Source organism: Myxine glutinosa, chromosome 14 (assembly GCF_964187855.1).
Source record: "Myxine glutinosa chromosome 14, kmMyxGlut1.1, whole genome shotgun sequence".
Classification (NCBI taxonomy): Eukaryota; Metazoa; Chordata; class Myxini; order Myxiniformes; family Myxinidae; genus Myxine; species Myxine glutinosa.
This window is the reverse complement of record NC_136274.1, coordinates 11,183,728-11,207,009: the sequence shown is the minus strand read 5'-3', so window position 1 is coordinate 11,207,009 and position 23,282 is coordinate 11,183,728. Positions and strand designations below refer to the sequence as shown.

General features: G+C 47.0%; 1 protein-coding gene across 4 annotated transcripts in view; it reads left to right on the top strand.

The window, feature by feature from the left end:
- GLRA2 (glycine receptor alpha 2) overlaps nucleotides 1-21,911 on the top strand; it is a 308,566-nt gene extending 286,655 nt beyond the window's left edge. For 3 of the 4 annotated variants that reach the window (XM_068135182.2, XM_078768142.1, XM_078768143.1), the window contains 4 exons: nucleotides 9,914-10,128; nucleotides 10,918-11,064; nucleotides 16,643-16,929; nucleotides 21,499-21,911. In XM_068135182.2, coding sequence (XP_067991283.1) covers nucleotides 9,914-10,128; nucleotides 10,918-11,064; nucleotides 16,643-16,929; nucleotides 21,499-21,517 — 668 coding nt within the window. In that variant the 3' untranslated portion in view covers nucleotides 21,518-21,911. Of the gene's footprint in view, nucleotides 1-9,913; nucleotides 10,129-10,917; nucleotides 11,065-16,642 lie in introns of all 4 variants that reach the window. The other variant, XM_078768144.1, reaches the window with a different exon arrangement.
- The last annotated feature ends 1,371 nt before the right edge of the window (nucleotides 21,912-23,282 follow it).

Below are 23,282 nucleotides of genomic sequence, written 5' to 3'. Positions count from 1 at the left end.
ACGGTGGGGATGACCTGTTTGATGTGACCTCCACAGCTTGCCAGGTAAGCGCTCAATCTGACAGCAATGTTCTGCAACGTCGCTTGGAGGTGAGATGGAAAACGTCGCTTCCTTTCTTTTGGAATCGTTGTAATTGCTTCAGCCATTATTGTGCTGGGCTGGATGGCATTTATGAACAATTCCGTGGATGAACGATCGATTTGGTAATATAGCGATACTTTTGAGAGCTATTGAGGTGTGTAAACAGATGCTGGATGTTGCAAGGCTTGTGGTTGTAAACACTGTCCTTCTCGTAGGCCCACAGAAAGAAGTCCAGCGGGTTGAGATCTGGGGAATGGGTGCTCTGTCGTGAAGGAGGTTACCCTGTTGCTGAACTTATCTGCCTTGTTGGTGTCAGTGGGAGAGTTTTTGATCTGCACTTTATGTGGATATAACTTGATGTCCTACCTGCGGACCAACAGACAATCGTGTGCGGAAGACCAAGCTCTTGTGAGCGCCAGCGAAAGGCTCTCCTTGGGCTTTGAGTGACACATCGTCTCACCAAGTCAATGTTCTCTTCTGAACGCGCAGTCTTATTTCTTTCTACCCGATGTTTTGAGATTGTGAGCAGTGCCTTTGCTGGTGTTTTTAGCGACATAGCTGATATAAATGTAATAACTCTCTTGAGACGAGCTCAGATTGAAGTTGCGATGAATCTCAGATTTGTGCCTTCTGCCACATTTGAGCTCAAAAGTACAATGTCCTGAATACTGGCCTACTGTGTTATGCTGCAGTCGAGGAAATCCACAAACTGAAAAATCATTCAAATAGGATGTATTCATCATTAACAAATAGAAGGCTTTATTCACCAGCATATTGCTATGCAGCACAGTCTAGGCTGATTATTACTCTTTGGTGGGAATGAACTCCAACCTTTCAGACTATTTTGTTCTCTTTCATGTCCGCAATAGTCGTTTTTACTTGCAAGGTGATGGTTTTAACCCCTTGAAATGTAATGTACATTCCTAATTTCACTGTACTTTACCCCAACTGAATGAATCGCAGGTCATAAATACAATGCTATCAGGTTATGAATGTGTTATCATGGGATAGAGGGGTGTGGATTAACACAGTGTTATCATGGGGTAGTGGAGTGTGTATTAACACAGTGTTATCATGGGGTAGATGAGTGTGGATTAACACAGTGTTATCATGGGATAGAGGGGTGTGGATTAACACAGTGTTATCATTAGGTGGAGGGGTTTGGGTAGGGAAGACACATGCGGTATCTCGCACAAGAATGTGGGATTGATTGGGGCCATGAAAGTAGTCAAAGTGGTAGTACGAGTTATCAGCTAGTGAATGAATAACTGTGAACTAATAAGATTTTTATTCTGCAGGGCAGATAAGAATGTCTGAAACTATGCAATTTATAAAATATTATCTTATATAATACTAAAGGGTCTTCTTAATATGAGCGGTCTTTGAGACTAACTTGACTTTTAAATAATAGCAAACTCGAAATAATCTGAAAATGCAAAGCCCATCTGCATCCGCTTTGTATTTAGACGTCGTCTTCTGCATGCTATACATGACAAAAACAGCTTTAAAAAAAATACAAAAAATTGATGATTTTAGGCGACCATGACATTTTGACCTCAAAAGCAATAGGTTTCAGAGAGCCAATATGCAACCCCTGGGCAAATGTCAAGGCAATCGAATGAAAATTTATGATTTTTTGCAACCTTTACCTTTTTATCTAAAAATATATAAATCAGATTTTCGCTTTTGATTGATGAACTAATTCATTTACCCAATATGCAAATTCTTAAAATTTCAGTTCAATTGGATGAAAAGTTATTTTATGTGATGCTGACCTTTGACCTTTTGACCAAATTATTAATTTGCCTTCTCCATATTCTCATAATACAGCTTTGCTGAAAATTTGATGACAAAGTTCAAATGGTAAATTTAAATTTCAGGTTAATTGGATGAAAATTTATGATTTTATGTGATGCTGACCTTTGACCTTTTGACCAAATTATTATTTTATGTTCTCCATATTCTCATAATAAAGCTTTGCTGAAAATTTGATGACAAAGTTGAAATGGTAAATTGAAATTTCAGGTTAATTGGATGAACATTGATGATTTTATGTGATGCTGACCTTTGACCTTTTGACCAAATAATTATTTTGTGTTCTCCATTTTCTCATAATAAAGCTTTGCTGAAAATTTGATGACAAAGTTCAAATGGTAAATTGAAATTTCAGGTTAATTAGATGAAAATTGATGATTTTATGTCATGCTGACCTTTGACCTTTTGACCAAATTATTACTTTGACTTCTCCATATTCTGATAATAAAGCTTTGTTGAAAATTTGATGAGAAAGGCTCAAAAAGGTTACGCCCATGATAGACACACAAGTGATTTAAAACCCCCTCTCACGCTGTATGGGGGATGGGCTAAAATATTGAATCTTGCAAGCAAAGGAGTCGGACACCTTTGTGTATTCATGATTATTCTATACTAGGAAGAGTACCTGTCCCCAGTGATGGGAAAAGCAAGCAGAAGTACCTGTCAGAAGAAGCAAGCAGAAGTTATGGGAAATGTTGATCAATGATTTAAAAAAAAAAGTTAATTGTGTTGAACTCTTTGTTTCACTCGGAGTCAAAGCTCTGAGATACTTACACTGCCCACCGTGAAGTGATGGTGCAACATCGGGTGGCAGAGGTTGCATTTGGCAAAAAATAGGGCAAAATATCCGCTTGCAAAATAAAATTTGACATTGTAGGAGCTATGCTCCAACATAAATCGAAAGAATGGACGCGACAAAAAGCTGGAATTCGTCCGAGTTTCTTTATTGTGTCAAATCAACTCGGGTACTCTGAAAAGCCCGTTTATCGGGCAGCAATATATATACACATTATCCCGGAGCGTTTGCCCGGGAAAGGCGAGAGGGGGCGTGCCCGGGCGTCCTGGACGAGGCCTGGCAAGTCGAGAGCGGGCATGCCCGGGCGTCCTGGGCGAGCCCGGCATGGTGATCGCTCCGCGTCCTCGGTAGGTGCAAGGCGATTGTGTATACCCAGCGGTAGCTGCTACACACGTCCCCCCAGAATCGACTTGCACCGGCAGGGTCAATTTAAGGGGGGTCCTGATGACCCGGCCGAAGTGACCCCTGGCGGGTCGTGGGGGGGGGGGGGGTCCGGTGTGGTGGTGGGCGGTCGAGTGGGGGGCACCGTGGACGGGGGGCGGCCTCGCCGTGGCGGTTGGTCGATGTCCACGTGCGCCGGCTTGAGGCGGTCCACCGCAATCCGGTCCGACCTGCCGCCGATGTCGATGACGAACGACTTGTCGTCCCGTCGCAGGACCCGGAAGGGCCCATCGTACGGCGGCCGGAGTGGCCCCCGATGTGCGTCATGACGCACAAAAACGTACTCCGCTGTGCGAAGCGCTGGGGGGACGTAGGACTGGGGGTCACCGTGGTGGGACGTTGGCACGGGGGCAAACCGTCGGGCGGTCTCCTGGAGGTCCGAGCGCTGGTGAGCTGCGGACCAGGGACTGGTAGCGTCGGGCACGAATTCGCCCGGGACGCGTAGCGCCTGGCCGTAGACAAGCTCGGCGGTGGATGCCCGGAGGTCCTTCTTGGGGGCTGTGCGGAGGCCCAAAAGGACCCACGGCAGCCGGTCGGCCCAACCGCCGTCCTGAAGGCCGGCCATGAGCGCGGCCTTCATGGAGCGGTGGAATCGCTCGCACAACCCGTTGGCTTGGGGGTGGTAGGCCGTAGTACGGTGGAGCTTGACCCCCAGGTTGTGGGCGACCGCGCCCCACAGCTCGGAGGTGAACTGCTGTCCGCGGTCCGACGAGATGTGCGCCGAAGCGGGCGACCCAGGTGGTGATGAAAGCCTGCGCCATGTCGGCGGTGGTGGTGGAGACGAGGGGAACGGCCTCCGGCCACCTGGTGGTCCTGTCCACCATGGTGAGCAAGTGTGTGAAACCCCGTGATGGGGGGACGGGGCCCACCAGGTCCACGTTGACGTGGTCGAAACGTCGTTCGGGCATGGTGAAAGGTGCCAGCGGGGCCTGGGTGTGTCGGTGGACCTTGGCCTGTTGGCAGGCTGTGCAGGTGCTGGTCCAATCGTGGACGTCCCGTCGAAGGCCGTGCCGGACGAATCGCGCCGACACCAGCTTCTGGGAAGCTTTCCGGCCCGGGTGGGAAAGGCCGTGGAGGGAGGCGAAGATGCGGCGTTGCCAGGTCACGGGCACGATGGGGCGAGGCTGGCCTTGGGAGACGTCGCAGAGCAGGACAGTGTCCGCGAAGGGGATGTCGGCCAGGCGGAGGCCCGTGTCCGCCGCCCGGAGGGCTTGCACCGTGGTGTCGGTGGTTTGGTCCGCCGCCATAAGCGCGAAGTCCACGCCGAGGTGGACCGCGTTCGCACTGGCCCGAGAAAGACAGTCGGCCACGGCGTTGTCTTTGCCGGTGACGTGCCGGATGTCCGTGGTAAACTCCGACACGGCGGCGAGGTGGCGCTGTTGGCGGGCCGACCACGGCTCCGTGACCTTGGCCATTGCGTAAACCAATGGCTTGTGGTCGACGAACGCCGTGAAGGGTCGGCCCTCCAGGAGGTGGCGGAAATGGCGAACGACCAGGTGTAGACCGAGGAGCTCACGGTCAAACGTGCTATATTTGAGCTCGTTCGGCCGGAGTTGCCGGCTGAAAAAAGCGAGTGGCTGCCAAACCCCGTTCACCCATTGCTCATGTACGGCGCCCACCGCGTAGTCGGAGGCATCCGTGGTGAGGGCGATGGGAGCGTTGAGCACCGGGTGAGCGAGCAGTGTTGCGTCGGCGAGGGCCCGCTTTGAGCTTTTAACGGCCGCGTCCATTGCTGCGGACCAGACGACGTCGTGCTTGGCCGGCTTGCCCCGGAGGGCTTCGTAGAGGGGCCGCATGAGTTGAGCAGCGCGGGGCACGAAGCGGTGATAGAAATTCACCATTCCCAGGAATTCCTGCAGGGCCTTTATGGAGCGGGGACGCGGAAACGTGGTGATGGCCTCGACCTTGGTTGGCAGCGGCACGGCCCCGTTCTTGGTGATGTGGTGGCCCAAAAAATAAACGGCCGTCGTGCCGAAGTGGCATTTGGCCGGGTTGACGATGAGGCCGTGCTCGCTGAGGCGCCCGAACAGTGTTCGGAGGTGGAGGAGGTGCTCGGCCTGGGACGTGCTGGCGACGAGGATGTCGTCCAGGTAAACGAAGAGGAACGGCAGGTTGCGCAGCACGCCGTCCATCAAGCGCTGGAACGCCTGAGCCGCGTTCTTGAGGCCAAACGGCATTCGCAGGAATTCGAATAAGCCGAACGGCGTGATGACGGCCGTTTTTGGGACGTCGGCCGCCTGACAGGTACCTGGTGATATCCCCGTATTAAATCGATCTTTGAAAAAATGACCCGTCCTGCCAAACGGGCGGAGAAGTCTTGGATGTGCGTGATCGGATACCTGTCGGGGGTGGTAGCGTCGTTAAGGCGGCGGTAGACGCCACATGGGCGCCAGCCGCCCCCTGGTTTTGGGACGATGTGTAGTGGCGAATCCCATGCGCTATCGGAGCGCCGCACGATGCCGAGGTGTTCCAAAGCGTCGAACTCGGCTTTGGCCACGGCGAGCTTGGCTGGGTCGAGGCGGTGAGCTCTGGCGTAGACCGGCGGGCCCGTGGTTGGTATGTGGTGCTCGATCCCATGTTGTACTGCGACGGCCGAAAATGTCGGCCGCGTGAGGGCCGGGAACTCCGTGAGCAGGCGAGCAAACTCGTTCGCCGCCGGGAGGGCGCATGCCAGCTCGGTCGGAGCGGAGCTGCTCAATGTGCATGCCAGGGAGCTGAAGGTCTCGGCGTTGATGAGGCGACGCCGTTGGACGTCCACCAGCAGTCCGTGTGCGCAGAGGAAGTCGGCGCCTAGCAGAGCCATTGGCACGCTTGCGGTTACAAAAGTCCAATTAAAGCGTTGGCCGCCGAAGCAGAGGGTGACGTTGCGCGGGCCGAAGGTGTGGATGGCCGATCCGTTGGCCGCAACCAAGGAGGGGCCGCAAACCGCGGACTGCCTGTCCTGATCGGAGGCAGGTATGATGCTCAGTTGGGCGCCGGTGTCACACAGGAAGCGCCGTCCGGACGCTTTGTCCGTGATGAAAAGTAAGTTGCCCGTGTGGCCGGCGCTCATGGCTGGTAATGAACGCCGGCCCGGCCGTTTCCCGGCTTGCCGAAGGTGCACGGGGGTCGGCATGTCCGGGCCTTCTGTCCGAACCTGGCATGATAATAACACCACGCCTGGTCAGGTGGAGGCTCCGGTCGTCGTGCTGGAGGTGGTCGGCGCGGCGTAGCGGCCGCCAATTGCGTCGGCAGTTCGATCGTCGACCGTGCCGGGTGCTCGGGCGCCATGGGCGTTGCTTCGGACGGCGGTGGGCTCCAGGTCGCTGCTCCAATGCGTTGGCCTGCTGCGGAGATCTTGTCGGCTTCCCTGGCGAGGGCGCGGGGATCCGTGATCGTCGTGCTTGCCAGGGCGAGGCGTACCGGTGTTAGGCAGCTGACGGAGGAACAGCTCCCGGAACAGGAATGCCGGAGAGTGCTCGTCGAGCAGCGAAAGCATGTAGTCCATTCGCTCGGACGGGCGCGTGTCGCCGAGCTCGGGCAGGTCGAGCAGGCGCCGTGCGCGTTCCGCTGATGAGAGGGTGAAAGCGTCGAGGAGGAGCTTTTTAATCGCGTCGTATTTGTCAGTGGCTGGCGGGCTCTCGAGGAGGCTCAGGGCGCGGGCCGTGGTGGCTGAGCCGAGTGCTGCTACCACATGGTGGAAGCGGGTGTCGTCGGCCGTGATGCCTCGCAGGGCGAACAGGGAGTCCGCTTGGGTGAACCAAACCGCCGCGTGAGCCTCCCAGAAGGTAGGCAGTTTGAGGGCAACTGCCGTGTCCATGTCAGGTCACCAATGTAGGAGCTATGCTCCAACGTAAATCGAAAGAATGGACGCGACAAAAAGCTGGAATTCGTCCGAGTTTCTTTATTGTGTCAAATCAACTCGGGTACTCTGAAAAGCCCGTTTATCGGGCAGCAATATATATACACATTATCCCGGAGCGTTTGCCCGGGAAAGGCGAGAGGGGGCATGCCCGGGCGTCCTGGACGAGGCCTGGCAAGTCGAGAGCGGGCATGCCCGGGCGCGCCCGGGCGCCCCGGACCAGGCCTGGCAAGTCGAGAGCGGGCATGCCCGGGCGTCCTGGGCGAGCCCGGCATGGTGATCGCTCCGCGTCCTCGGTAGGTGCAAGGCGATTGTGTATACCCAGCGGTAGCCGCTACAACATCAACATTATTCATGCCTGTTCTCCCATCATTTCAAAAGTGAATGTTGACCTTGTAGCGGCTACCGCTGGGTATACACAATCGCCTTGCACCTACCGAGGACGCGGAGCGATCACCATGCCGGGCTCGCCCAGGACACCCGGGCATGCCCGCTCTCGACTTGCCAGGCCTCCTCCAGGACGCCCAGGCATGCCCCCTCTCGCCTTTCCCAGGCAAACGCTCCGGGATAATGTGTATATATATTGCTGCCCGATAAACGGGCTTTTCAGAGTACCCGATTTGATTTGACACAATAAAGAAACTCGGACGAATTTCAGCTTTTTGTCGCGTCCATTCTTTCAATTTACGCTGGAGCATAGCTCCTACAACCTTTTCAAACGCAGCACAGGAAACGGCTGCCATAAACGGGAGACAGACAAATGCACGGGCAGGGACCATAGTTCCCATTATATATAAAATGACTTCCCTTCCAAGGAACTGCAACACAGAAAGAGACAATTGGGCCCATCAAGCCTGCACGGTGATTGCAAACCTTTGACCTTTTTTTGTATACAGAGTCAAAGCTGGTGGAAGAGGTAGAACACTGAATGGATCAGGATGCAACAGCTCAAAAGGAACAGTTGTGGTGGTGGTCGGGGGTGGGGGCACCAACAGTGGAGTTGAAGGACACAATAGAGGGTGACTTGTACAAACAATGGGGTGGGAAGGAATGGAATGGGGTGGACAGGATGGATACAGGAGACCTCCCCCCCCCCCCCCCACCTCATCCTCTCTCCCTGCCCCTTCTTTATCCCCCCCACAGTCCACACCCTTCCTTTCTCCCCTCTCTCCCACTCCCTTCTCTCTCACACTCCCTTCTCACTCCCCCTCCACTCTCCCTCCACCCTCTCTCTCTCTCTCTCTTTTCTCCCCCCTCCCCCACCCCGTCTCCATTTCCCGATATGTGCGTGCCGTATCCTTTTTAAATGTTGAAATATCAAGTAAGGAAGCAACACACACCATATTTAAAGTCTTTCATATAATTCATTACTCGGCTGTGGTTTGAAATGTCAAACTCCTCGACTCTTACCAAATTATGTCAGTGAGTCCACAGATAATTACATTTAAGCTTATTTTGGACCTCTGAAGTTTATTATGAAATGTTATTTTAGATCATATTGCTAAATAGAAGTTTTTCTTTAATAAATTTACCACCTTGCATTGCCACCTTGGTTCAAAGACTTTCAGCATAGGCTACTGTTATTAACAACGCCGACATGGTTTGTTCAAATTTGTGATAATCCTCATACTTTGTCACAGAGCATCAGTGCCACAAAGCAGCTTCCTGAAGAAGCGTTATACTGGGTGGTTTGCCATTGCCTTCCCAGCAGTAGTCCGGGCAGAAATTTTGCCATGGTGTCGGGCGATAGCTCAACTACTCTTCGCGAAGTACACCGTGGGGATCTTTAGTGTCCACCAACTGGTGCCGGAATATGAGACGCCCAGTTTAAGGACATCGGAGGGACGGCACACATTGATGAATCACCTACCTGTGAAACACCGGGATGGGGGTTTATAGCTGGGTCGGGAATCAAACCCAGGCTAGACAGCTTAGAGGCGAGTGTGGGTACCTCGAGGCCTTCCTTTCAGCCCGAGTCATATCTCAACGTATATAATAAGCAAACTGTGATTCCATGTTGTATTTACATGTTTAAAATGTATCTCTTTTCGTATCATATCATGCATTTCTTCCGGTTGAATGTTGAGCTTTGCCTGTGTGCGGAGCTTTTCAAAAGCAGTGCGGGAAGCGGCCGCCGGAAATGGGAGACAGACGTACGTGCGAATGCACGGACAGACTCCACACTTCACATTATATAACAATAACGTAATGTCTCCGTGTGTACATATTTGAATAACACACGTGGACAGTATCTAATGGTAATAGATTAGTGGACGCCACAAAGTCATACAGACCTGCCTCTGCCTTTGTTCCCCACTCCCAATTATCTATAGAATGCCCCAACAACTCCTCAGTGCCAGAGTCCTCACCTCGTTTCAAAGAACCATGCACGCTTTGTAATTGGCTCTTGTCTGTCTGTCTGTCCATCACGCTATCTCATCAAACAGTTTGGCAGAAATTCATCAAACTGGGTAGTTATGACCACCACCTGCCACCAACGTGCAAAGCATTAGTAGTGTCACTTTTGGCCCTGACCCCTGGGTCAGGGTCAAAAGGTCAAATACCCGAAAATGCAATTATGGGCACATTTTTATACGATTTTTAATGAAAATTTGTGTATGCAATTAACATTGCGGCATGCAGGAAATATGTACCATTTTGGGGATTTGACCCCCGGTTCACATGGGACAAAACAGGGAAGAGACATTTTAACTCGAGATTTGATATTTTGTCATTCCTGGTGGAACCTTTTACCATCTTTCAACCTTGCTTAATGTGGGAAGCGTGGGTATTTGCCATGGCGTGCCATCGACTTCACTCAGGTTCTTTTTACTATCAATTTTATGTGAGTAAGATGTATTAATGCATGGAACAAATCATTGTCTTGAGTTGCACAAATAAAATGTCCGAAATAACAGACATGACATCTTTCTCCCCAGGAAAGTTCACCTGTATCGAGGCCAAATTCCACCTTGAACGGCAAATGGGCTACTACCTCATCCAGATGTACATCCCGAGCCTGCTTATTGTCATCCTGTCCTGGGTTTCCTTCTGGATAAACATGGATGCAGCGCCAGCCCGAGTTGCCCTGGGTATCACTACGGTGCTGACCATGACCACCCAGAGCTCTGGTTCTCGTACCTCACTACCCAAGGTGTGCTTGACAGAAAGGCAAAGTTTTGGAACATTTCCATTTAACTCAACAGTGATGGGGCCAAATCTGTCATCTCCGCTTTGCCTGTGTCGGATATGTCAAGTACATGGAATGGCCTATGCTAGTCTGAGGATGATAATATTGTGTTCAAATGCCAATTGACATGCAAGCATGTTTTATTTCTCCAACCCCCATGCCCTCTACCATGCCTCCTCCCCAAGCCCTCTACCTCCCATAGATCTTCCGATGTCTCTGCTCTCAAATGTTGTACTTGTCTGCTTCCCTCTCTCTCCCCATCTTGTCTCCCGCTCCCTTTATTTCGTCTTATGTGTCCGTTTGTTTTTTTGTCATTAATGTTAGCTCTTGCAGGAGCCTGTAGCCTGGTGTTGGCTTAGCGGGTGCTGGCTTGGGATCCTAGGATCCTGGGTTTGAATCCCGGTCGATCGCTGAATTAACACCAGGGGGGGTTGACTCAGCCGGTCATCCTTCCGAGGTCGGCAAATTGAGTACCATCTCACTGGTAATTCTCTGTGTGTGTCACAAGAGGCGGCTAACAGGGTTAGCGGCAGGAAGAGCATCCGGCCCTAAAACATTGCTTCAAAAAGGGGACCACGGTGCCCAAAAAAGGCCAACCCCTGCTCCGCGGGGAAAAATGGCCTCTAAAAGTTGTTCTTACACGAGTCTCGATCTTGTATTTTAAAAAAAACCCAAAAAAAAACGATGACTGAAACTGCGTGGAGTGATGAAGTGTTTCAAGTGAAGTATGCACCTGCCTTCGACTTTATCCAGGTGTCATACGTCAAGGCAATCGACGTCTGGATGGCGGTTTGTCTCCTCTTCGTGTTCTCCGCACTCCTGGAATATGCTGCGGTCAACTTTGTTTCGCGACAGCACAAAGAGGTGCTGCGCCTGCGTCGGAGACGCCGTCGCACAGAGGTTCGTTTTGCCTTCACCCTCCACGACTACTTTACATTTCCGACTTTATTGAAAATTAATCGTTCATATGTGCAAAAAGGTAAAAGGCGGAAAGAAGCAAATTGATATACACACACACACACACACACACACACACACACACACACACACACACACACACACACACACACACACACACACACACACACACACACACTAAAGGAGCCTCGTACACACTTTAAAGCATTTAGCGTACCTTTAAATATAGTTGTTCTCTTGTTTTTAACACTCAGGGATGAAAAAATGAATTCCCATATTGCCAAGGCCTTACTTTAGATATACAGGTGGAGGATTATTGTGTTATCAAAAAGCAATCTTTCAGTACTGAAATGCTATACGAGTGTTCGGTCACTTTGGGGACTCTCCAGAACAGTGGCAGTATAATTTGGCCAACCAATAGGCAACGCAGGAATGGTAGTTGGATGAAGTCGTAAGACACAAAATTGACTCGTCAACTGCATCACCACAATAATACTGTTACGTTTGTGGGGGGAAAACAATGAAATACCTTGGCCGAGATAGAATCGTATAAATTAGCATGCTCCGAGTGTCGCGAAGAAGAAGAACCCACCTCGATGTAACTAAGTAGGGACTGTATAGAATAAGATCGTATATGTGTCTCCATACGAGGGGTGGAGCTATGCTAATTAGGTAGGGCTTAAGGATAACCCCCAGTGTGTAATTGCCCCTGTGATCTTCCCTCCTTCTTTATTACAATAAAAAAGCCCACCAAACAACAACTATAACAAATGGACTCACTCGCTCACCACGCTGCCAGGTCCGACAAACCCGGCACATTTTCCGGTCAGCACGTGAATCCCACCTCACAACTGCCAACGTCATCCGAACATTCCCGAACAGCGACTGGACTCCACCCCTGACTGCTCGTAACGAGGAGGCAATGCCCAGCCTTCGTGATTGGTGGAGGCACGATGGGATGATTGAGTGGAGCTCGGTGATTGGACAGAGTGTGACGTCAGCGTGGAACATTCGTGACTTGAAGGGGAAAAGATGCGGTCGCGCCATCTTGCTCTCTCTCTTGATTTGGGTCGCGCGTGAGGGACGGTCGCTTCGCTATCTCTCCGTTGTCTTGGATGCAGTTGGCTCGGCGGCATGTGGTCTTTGGTTTGTGTCCGCTCTTGGGAAAGGGCTGGTGAGAAACAGCGGTTCAGGGCAGTTGGGACTACAAGGCACAGGATCGATGTCGGCGGAGGACTGGGTCCACATCGTGTTTCCTCTGGCCGTCAAGGAGTGTGACGCCTCGCCATCTTGTGCGTTTCCCGCATGGTGGTTCGAGGCGACGATCAGCAAGCCTTACCAGCCATTTGGAGATGCAAAGCTTAACGCCGGCCGATTACCAAAAACACGTTATTTTCTATCATGATATTTTCCCCTTTTTTGTATACGAGTCTGATGGAGACCTCTCAAATAGGAAATTTCGTTTTTACCTCACCTTTCATTGTTATTTGCATTTATTTTCATTAAATCATTATTTGTCAAATCTTACTTTTCTTGTCTTGTGGATTTTGCTGTCCCGTATTTGTATTTGTGTTTGTGGGTTTGGATAACCCCTGCATGTGTTCCCCATTAGGTAAGACTTCAAACTTCCTGTGTGTGTCACTACCGCCAAGTTGAGTATACGCCTCGGAGTAAAGCTCGTTTTGGTCATTCATCCTCTTGGGGTCTTAACTCCGGAGACACAATAATACGCTTGTTTGTCCATCCGTGTGTAACATTCCGTTCTACCCATTCGGTGGACAGCTGGCCTGACTCCACCTACAATATCAACCTGAAAAATCATACAGCCGCCATGTTAGTGCTTACTCTTATGCGAAACCAAAGACCTCTTCGGAGCTGTCATATTCACAATCGCCATGCCCTTCCTACAAGTTTTCCCTTCAATGTAAAACGACCAAAGTGACTGTAAAAAGGATCATCAAATATTGAAAGGTTGGAGCTGACAGGCATCATGTGTCTAGTAAAGATCACAGTATGTAAGGCTTCAGCGATCAAGGCAGTGGTCTATTGTCTATACACTGCCCAAATAACTGTGTGGCATTCTCTCAAGCAGGGCTTTTACTGCGGAGGTTGCACGGGTCCTTGTTATCATTTCTGACAATTATTTCTTAAACGACCTGACCAGGGACCATAAAACTCATGTCATTATAAAGGTCTTTGTCCAAAGGACTTCCGGGAATCCCGTGAGATTGTGAAAGAAAACGTCCGTTATTATTTACTTTTAACGATGTGTATATCTGCATCAGGAAGAAAATAATTTGTTTTCGGTCATTTTGTATTGCAATTCCACACGGTTTCCACATATCCCATGGGATTATGAGTTGGACAGGCGACCGTGATGGCCCATGACATGTGGAAGCTGTTTTGATCGTGGTTTCTGCGAAGTCGGTGATAACATGATAGAGTAGGGTAAAGCGTTAAATATATTCGCTGGTTCGATGAGGTAATGAAGAAATATGCAATTATCAATGTGGGAATGCCCATTTCATTTTATGAGTTGGAGGAAGGTGAGTCGGGGAGGACAGTGTTGGGGTTGGGAGGTGGGAGAGAGGGGGGGGAGAGCAAAGATGGGACAGAGTTGGGAGGGGAGGGTTGAGGCTTTTTTGGGGGGGGGGGGGGGTGGTTAAGGTCTTTTGGTGGGGAGGGGAAGTTGAGTCATGGGGAAGGGGTATGAAGGCTTGGAGTGGGGAGGTGATTGAAGCCTTATGGTTAGGATGGGGAGGGTGAGGACTTGGGGTTTGATAGGGTCTTTTATGATTTGGGGCTTGTGGGCGAGGGGGGAAAGAGATTTTTTTTTTTTATACAAAGTAGAGTCTCGCGTAAAAGCTAACACATAAAACACAAAACCATAAACGGACACATAAAACATATAATAAAGGGAGGGGAGAGAGAGGAAAACGCAACAACAGTACAGAAGAGGGACATCGGAAGATCTGTGGAAGGGAGAGGGCTGGGGTGGGGTACATGGGAAAAACAAGATGGACACTATTAGGAATTTTAGGAAAGAAAACGGAATTTGAAAAAGGTGGATTTGGGGTGTTTTAACGGGGGTAGAAGAGATCAAGGTTTTGGAAGGGGGAAGATAAGAGATGTTGGTGAACTTTTGTTTTGAATACCTGGAGGGAGGAGTGGGATTGAAGAGAGTGTGGGAGTTTGTTCCAGAGGCGGGAGAAAAGAGGAATGAAAGAGTGAAAGTGGGCAGAGAGTCTTTATTTTGGCAGTTTCACAAGAAGAGGGTTGCTGGCAGATCTTGTGCGTCCTGCAGGAATATTTGGGGGACAGAACACAGACAGAGCAGGGAGGGCAAGGCCGGAGAGGAGTAGGTTGAAGACAGAAAGACCGCCAACCTGCCTGCGGTGAAAGAGTAAAGCCCTCAGAATCAGCTTCATCGCGGGAGATTCCAATGATTCTGAAAGCCTTGGTTTCTGCAGCGTGAAGCCGAGCTAGGTGTGAGGCAGGAGCACCAGCCCAGAGGTGAGAGCAGTGTTCTATCAAGCTGCAAAGTCCCATTTGAGGACCTAAGGTCACATTTTACATTGCGTTGATGTTCCGCGTGTCCCTGCCAGTCACCGTTATATAGAAATGAGCCTCGACTTTGCAAAATAAAATAAAAAGGCATTGTGAACTTACTTCACTGACCCCAATAACATGGCCACAGACCCCTAGTTGAAAAACTTTGCCCTAAAGGCTAAAATACAAGATTGGATCCTTAATCTAGAAGAGGGTGAAATGTAATAGTTCAAAAAACAACCTATTTCTTGTGATTTATTATCCTCGCCAGAGAGGGGAGGGTCCATTTGTTATTTGGCGAAATCCAAGTATTTTGATCAGTTCAGTTAGTTTTTTGTTTGTTTGTCCACTCACCTATAATCACCGACAGGTCACAATTTTAATCATATTTCCACGAAACTTCACCAAATGGTAAAGTTTGTCATAAGGAAGAAGCTTATTGATTTTGAGGTCAAAGGTCAAATTTCTAAAATTGTCATTTTCTATCTATTGACTTGAAAGTTGAACAGCAATTGCATATTGAGTCAATAAATTGGGAAACCAAATATTTAAGGTCAAAGGTCAACTCAAGGTCAAACTTCTAAAATCATCAATTTTCATCCAATTAATCCGAAAACTAAAGAGCAATTGCAGAGTTCATCACGGAATTGGAAAAACCAACTATTTTTGGTGTCAAAGGTCAACTCAAGGTCAAACTTCTAAAAATCATCCATTTTGTCTAAAATTGTCCATTTTCATCCTAATAAATTGAAAATTAAACAACTGGTGTTGGGCTAGCGGCTAGGGTGCCGGCTTAGGATCCTAGGATCCTGGGTTCGAATCCCGGTCGATCGCTGAATTAACGCCAGGGGGTTTGACTCAGCCTGTCATCCTTCCGAGGTCGGCTAATTGAGTACCAGTTCACTGGTAATTTCCTGTTTGTCGTTAAAGGCGGCAAAAAGGGTTGGCGTCAGGAAGGGCATCCGGCCGTAAAACATTGCTTCAAAAAGGGGACCAAAAAACAACAACAACCACGGTTCCCGAAAAAGGCCAACCCCCGCTTTGCGGGGAAAAATGGCCTCTAAAGGTGTTTATTTATTATTATGGTTATAATTGCATAGTGCATCACTGAATTGAAAAAACCAACTATTTTTTGTGTCAAAGGTCAACTCAAGGTCAAACTTCTAAAATCATCCATTTTTGTCTAAAATTGTCCATTTTCATCCTAATAAATTGAAAATTAAACAGCAATTGCATAGTGCATCACTGAATTGGGAAAGCAACTATTTTTGAGGTCAAAGGTCAAGTCAAGGTCAAACTTCTAAAATCAGCCATTTTGTCTCAATTGTCCATTTTCATCCTAATAAATTGAAAATTAAACAACAATTGCGTAGTGCATCACTGAATTGGGAAAGCAACTATTTTTGAGGTCAAAAGGTCAATGGTCAACTCAAGGTCAAACTTCTTTAAAAAATCAATTTTCACCCGAATTTAACCGAGCTTTGATTAAGATCGTCAATTTAAATCTCAATGAAATAGACAATTTGATGTATCCATGGCAACTTGGGGGGGGGGGGGGGGGGATGAATTTTGCTAGTATTGTGCTCTGCATGACGTCTTTCGTGGTTGTTTGTTTGTCTGTTTAGATTTTGTCGATTAGATTTTGTGTCAGGTCCGAATCCAGATCCGACCTATCAGTGGGATACAAAACGTTAACTGTTGAGATGCTTCGCAAAGAGAATTGTTTGAATTTGTCTCGTAGTTGTTTATGATGTTTACTGCATGTGAACAGACGTCACATTGGATCAGAGGGGTTTTGCATGGACAGGTTATGCAACATTTTGATACTTCCAACCAAATGTTATTTTGATATTGTATCGACTGTTCAATGAATATAGTACTTGCAAGGCAAAGGCATCCCAAGTAGTATACACGTCACAAAATCTGGGAAGCATCACCTAATGACCTTTGGTTAACATGTTAACATATCTTTACCCTTGGCTCCAATGTTCCTTCCTGCTATCCTTGGCAGGATGATGATGGAAGGGGTTTCAGCATGTATGGGATGGGCCAGTGTTTGGCCGCCAATGACGGTGTCTCCGTGAAAGGCCTCAGCGTGGCCAACTCCGGTCCTCCTCCGCCACCACCACAACCACCACCTCCTCCCAAGGATCCAGACTCCATCAGGAAGAAATACATTGACCGAGCCAAGAAGATAGACACATTATCTCGTGCCATTTTCCCCCTCACCTTCCTCGTTTTCAACATCTTCTACTGGATAATTTACAAAGTACTTCGACACGAGGATATACATAAGAGGTAGGGTGAGGTAGAATGTTAATATATATCAATGGGTCCTGACCCCATCCTCCCACCTCTCCTTGCCACGTCCCACATCCTCACACTAATACCTGCTCTTTCTGAAATTTATTTCGTTCTTTTATTTCACAATTGTTTTCTTTTCTTTCTATGATAATTCCTGCCATCTTCCAACTTTTTGCTGTAATTTTTAGCTTCTCTTCCTGTTTCTTCCAACTTCATGAAGCATTGCTTGGCATGACCAGTGGGTGTTGTTCCAGGCCCTGGGCCTTGCCATAGTGTTTTAATTTGTGTGGCTGTAGATGTTATGTCGTTGTTGGGTATTGGTGGCGGTGGGGGGAGGGGACCATGGTAGGCGGCGATGGTGGTAGGGGAAAAAAAAGAAGACCTGATTGGTTGTACTCTGCATGACAGACTTGCAGTGAGCTCTTTCTGTTGTCCCAAAGAATGTCTGTGGCATTGGCAGCAACGCGTGGCTTTTCGACGACAGCTCAAAGCACTGGGTCGAAATAGATTTTCAAAAAGCACTTTTGCTGAACGGTGAGAGGGCTTTTGCACTGCACCGACAGGAGGCACGAGGTATAATGGGAGAGACATGTTCTGTCGAGCTTCTGGACTGTAACAAATCTTCGGTCATTCTGCATCATAGGATGTACACAGAACAGACGCGGTCATCAAAAACATAGGCGGCGTACAGGACGGGGCTACGTTCCAGATATTGCGAAGCAAAGGGATTTTGACACTTACTCGGCCCATCCATCGCAGAGATTGCCCATGCGAGATGTTTTTCATTTTTTTTAAAACAAAGAAAAAAAAAATAACATCACTTTCTTGGCTTTGTGTCATTTGTAAATATTCACTTCCTGGCAGTCATTATCCAATGGTCTCGGCCTCTGTGATGGGACAACATATAAATGAGATTCAGATGAATAGTCATCGGAGCGAATTTTTAGGATCTCTTGTTTCTCTTGAAAAATCTCACCTACCAGTACTTATCGCCACCATATGCATCACTTGCCTCGTGTACATACATTCTGTCGATTTGGCAGACATTACTTTCCCATATTGAGTCCTGGTTGGCATCGTCACGGACGGTCCTGTAGGTTGGCAGATGAGAGAGGTGGGTTGCATGGATTTATCTCCAAATGATAGGTCAAGTTTCTCCGGCCTTTTCCATAAAAACATAGATCTTTCACGTTTCGAATGTTTGGCAAACGACGTTTTCGGTTCTTGGAAGCGTTTGTACTTCGACAACAGAGGGCTTTCTCTAAAGGCCTGTAATCACCAGCTCCAAACTATTATCCTTTTCTGACACAACTCTGATGAAGTACACAGTTGCTTTCCCATCTCATAAGAATTGACATAATTTCTAATATACATTTTGATGTTTATGACTCGTTGGAATGAAACTGAGGTCAAAGGTTTCCAATTACATTGACGAAACAATCAAGTTTTCAAGTTTTTTGACACGTATTTTTCGATTTCCAATTACGATACTTTTCGATATGTTTTTCGATATTTTTTCGATGCTTTTCGATCTATTTTTCGATATTTTGTTTCGATATTTTTCCGATATTTTTTCGATGCTTTTCGATCTATTTTTCGATATTTTTCAATATTTTGTTTCGATATTTTTTAGCTATTTTTCGATGCTTTTCGATCTATTTTTCGATATTTTGTTTCGATATTTTTGGGATATTTTTTCGATGCTTTTCGATCTATTTTTCGATATTTTGTTTCGATATTTTGTTTCGATATTTTTCCGATATTTTTTCGATGCTTTTCGATTTATTTTTCGATATTTTGTTTCGATATTTTTCCGATATTTTTTCGATGCTTTCCGATCTATTTTTCGATATTTTTCAATATTTTGTTTCGATATTTTTTCTCTATTTTTCGATGCTTTTCGATCTATTTTCCCCTATTTTGCTTCGATATTTTTGGGATATTTTTTCGATGCTTTTCGATCTATTTTTTGATATTTTGTTTCGATATTTTTCGATCTATTTTTCGATATTTTGTTTCGATATTTTTTCGATATTGCAATATTTTTTGATTTCCCATGTAGAAACAATCAAGTTTTCCCCATGTAGATACTGAACCACTAATCTCAATTTTGCATCAGCATTTCCTTTTCCAATCCAGGACAATACTGCAAGTACAAGTATATGTATACGTAATGGTCCATTGTAGATAATTTAGGAATTTATTTATTTTTTACAAAAAGACGTTACAAAACGTTCCCACATTATGCCGTATTACCAATAAAAAAAATAAAGTTCACTTCGCCTGCTTAACTGTAGACAGCAAGTTGCAGAGAATATATTTGCTTTGTTAAGCAACCGAATCTATATAGAACTTTGCACGGCTTGATGGGAATGCATGAATAAATAACAATACATGAATTGCTCTTGCTTAATCGGAAATGAATTAATGCTGCACCCAGAAGCACTAATGAAAATCCCCAATCGAGTTTTGCTCATTTGCAACATCACAAATGGAAACACCGAATTTGCACTTATCTACGCACTCGTCCGTCGGCCTTGCTCGGCAAAACAAAATAATGAAATGTTGCCCAGGAATGAAAAGAGACTTTCTTAATGGAAATTCACCTCTCAGCCACTCTCCACGATAGTGCGTTTGTTTTGGAAAACGCCCCTGCTTGTTCAGAAAATAATATGGTGAAGGGGGATGCACAATTTGGTGGACACCATTGTGCAATTTGTTATGTGGCGACAAACACTTAGCCCCTAAGTGCTCTAGCCTGGGTTGGAATCCCGAAGCAGCTATAAAAATGTCGTTTCCGATGTTTCACAGGCAGGGTGATTCATCAATGTGTGTGCCATCCTTCGGATGGATGTCAAACCGGGCGTTCCTTATGCCAGCATTGGCTGGTGGACGTTATAGATCCCATGGTGTCCTTTGCAAAGAGTAGGCGAGTAATTGCTAACACCCTGGAAGAATTTCCAAATGTCTGCCCTGAATTCCTGTGTTGGAGTGGCAACCCGTCCAGGATTGTAACTCCAGCCAGACTCGTGTGGTCGTTGTGACCTGCTCTGCGATCGTGCGATGCCCATCTGCCGCTTGAGATGCCAGAAGAGTCTCCTGCGTCTCCCCACCTGTCCGCGTCTCCATGTCTCTGTGTCTCCCTCTCGGCAAGCCGCTATGGCAAATGGAAAATAGCTTTTAGTAATTGTATTTTCCCAGATTCAACCTACTCGGCTGATTGTTTTACACATTGCCTTTGGGAAATCTTTGCAGACCACTTCCAAATTGGCAAATAATTTATGTATGTGACGCGATGAGCATATCGTGGAGGCACCTGTTGAATCGCGATATCCAAAAGCTGCAATTTGCAAACTGTCGAGTGTCGGATGCAAAGCAAATGCAGATTTCCAAAGCAAATGCAGATTTCCTTTTATCGCTGACACACGTACAACTCGGTCTCACTCGGACATAAATAGGTGCACAACGGGTTTCTAACCTGCACTCTACCGCCCGCATGCTCTTCTCTTCATCCGCAGGACGCGAGCCAGCGATTGTAGTTGTCCGCATCGTAATCGCCATTGTCGATATCATTATCGATATTATCGTCGTGAACTTTCCCCAACTTTGGACCGCAAGTCCTTTGCCATCAAAGCATAACTTTTCGGTGACGAAGAGGTGTACAAAGGTGAAAACTTGTATTGTGCAGACCTTTCCTTGAATCCAAAATCTGCGAAATTTTCAGGAGTGTAGCCACATTTTTGTCCAAGCATCAGGAGTTGACGATGTTCAAAGAATGTCGACCCGATCGGGTGGGAGTTATACATATCAAAGTTGTGGAGGAGTTTGTGCCATGGAATTCTCGGAGAATTTTCAGGTAGTCAAAGGAAGATTGCCTAAACACAGGTGGAGCGACATCGACATGGTCCTTCTGTATCAAGTGACGCATACAAGATGCAGGTGTCTGCTCAGCAAACGTGCTTCATGATGATCGAGCGAGACTCGTACTGGAAACGAATGGATTTTTGTAATTACTCGGAGGTTATTAAGGGAATTCTTCGGTCCTCACCCCGTCCTCAATTACCGGCCCGAATGCTGCTCTTCCCCGAATGCCATCCGCATCGCCCTCCTCCGCGCGGGCGGTTCATTTCGCCGCCATTCGGGTCGCTTTAACACATCGAGACCCCGACTCGAGGCATCGACGACGCCTGTTCTGCGACGTCTCGACTCCATAAAGTACAAACGTTCAATACGAGTTCACCTGCGTGGACCTACCTGTACATACTGGGCAAAGCTATGGATCTGAAGTTATAAGCAATAGAGACAAATCGACACAGATCTATTATGCATGTGCATTTATATTGAATGCATACAAGAAAATGTGATACAGTTGAATGTGTGCAATATTTTAAATGTGTACCTGTGTGTGCCAGAGGTGTCAGCGTTTGGACTGAAGGTTTAAATGCTTTGCAACAAAACACGTCTTCCAGTCGATCGTAAGAGGGGTGAGGGTTGGAGGTGGGGCTTTAGCGGGGGTTTTAACGTGTAAACTTCTTTTTCCTTTTCCTTTCTCTCTCCTCCAAGAAATCAAGCGTCAGGTTGATCAGGTTGTCGTAATTTCCAGGTGTGGGCGCTCAACGCGGACGGTTCGGCTCTCGGTGTCCATCCATGTACAAAACGCCTTGCATGTATGTACAAATTACCATTCGCTCCTCTAGAGACAGTTCCGTATGAAACATATCAGAGTTTGTTTTTCTTCTTCTTGATTTAATAAAGGGAACATGTTGGGAAATGATTTCTCCGACGAGTGAGAATGAATTAAATGAAACTACGTATGTCGGACACTTTTGCACAGGTGTATAAACATTTTGCACCTCAAACCGAATGGATCGATTTCGTTTACTTCTGTTTTGAGACTTTTGTTTGAAAATTTGCATTTCGTTTGTTTATTTTTCTTTCTTTTTTTGCTTCGGTAAAATAAAAAACTATTTCCTGGACGATCTTCGCTCTGTATTCCTTAAAACCAGCTGTCATTGTTTACCTGTGCTAAGACTTCCATAGGTATGGCGGAAATATCTGTCTGCCTTTGGGGTTTGTAAAGACGCTGCTTTGAAGTTGAATTAAATACATTTTTCATTCATGATAACGTTTTGATATTCTTTCGTATTACTATTGTTATTAGCCGAGCGAGGCTAAGACGAGGCTGTTTATTCCTGATAACTGAAACACCCTGCAACCCATGCCTGCAGAAAACGGACTTTTTGGAACGCTGGCCGCATTTTTCATCCGGTCATCGATGTGAATTTGGTGAAACATTCTCCGTGTGTCGGCGCTTCGATGTTTAAAGTTTTATGTCAATTGCTGAAGCGGTTTTGGAGAAAACGAATTGAAAAGCGGATAATGGTGAAAAAGTGAGGGCCTCAGCTGACATTGCACGACATGGTCGCGGATGGTTGTGAAAAATGGCGGATTATAATGGAGCCAATGGGTCATTTGCCCCCGGCGCCAGAACTTGACCGGCCCAAAAAAATTGAGTGAATATAATGTTTTTATGCAGTTTCTCTTTTTTTTTTTTACAAACGAAAACAAGAAAAACAGCAATCAGAGATTGCAAACCCTCGCCAAGATGTATTTTCATTGGTTTTTAAGGCTTTTGTGTTAAAACAAATATGGCGGCCGAACAACGTGACTGATGACGTCATCATTTTTTTCCGCTTCACGAGTTATCAAGTGACCACTATATTCGTCATGTGTGTGCGTCTGTCTGTGTGTATGTGTCTGTCTGTCCGCAGCATAACTACCCGATGATATCATCCGATCTTGATGAAACTTGGGTGTGAGGTTGATATCATGATCTAGTTGTGTCCTGCCAAGAGTGGGCATATTGCGCCCATTGTGGACCAGGACCACGCCTGAAAAAGATGTCTTTTTCGGGGGTAATCGAGTTCAAGCTACATCTTCTCCGAGGGAGTTGGTGGAATCTGACAGGGGTTTCGGTATTTGGTTAGGCCAATGTCATGTGTCTAGCCCCATGGAGCTCGATTTTTCATTTTCGCGTCAAGATCACAAGGTCACGAAATTTAGAAAAGTCGATTTTTGATGGTTTTATTACATTGTTCGCTTCCTGATAGGGTGAAATGTCGTACATGATCTTATATTATCACATACATCATGAAATACAAGTTTTCCAACAAATTTCAGAATCTTCGACCTTTGACCTTTGAAGGTCACAAAGGTCAAATTTTCAAAGTTGTCGGAATCGAACCGAATTTTCAGTATTGTGTGGCTAACTAACCTCATGACTGATTATACATTATTTTCTATCTCATTTCAAGGTCAGTAACCTTCGTTTTGACATTTCAAGGTCA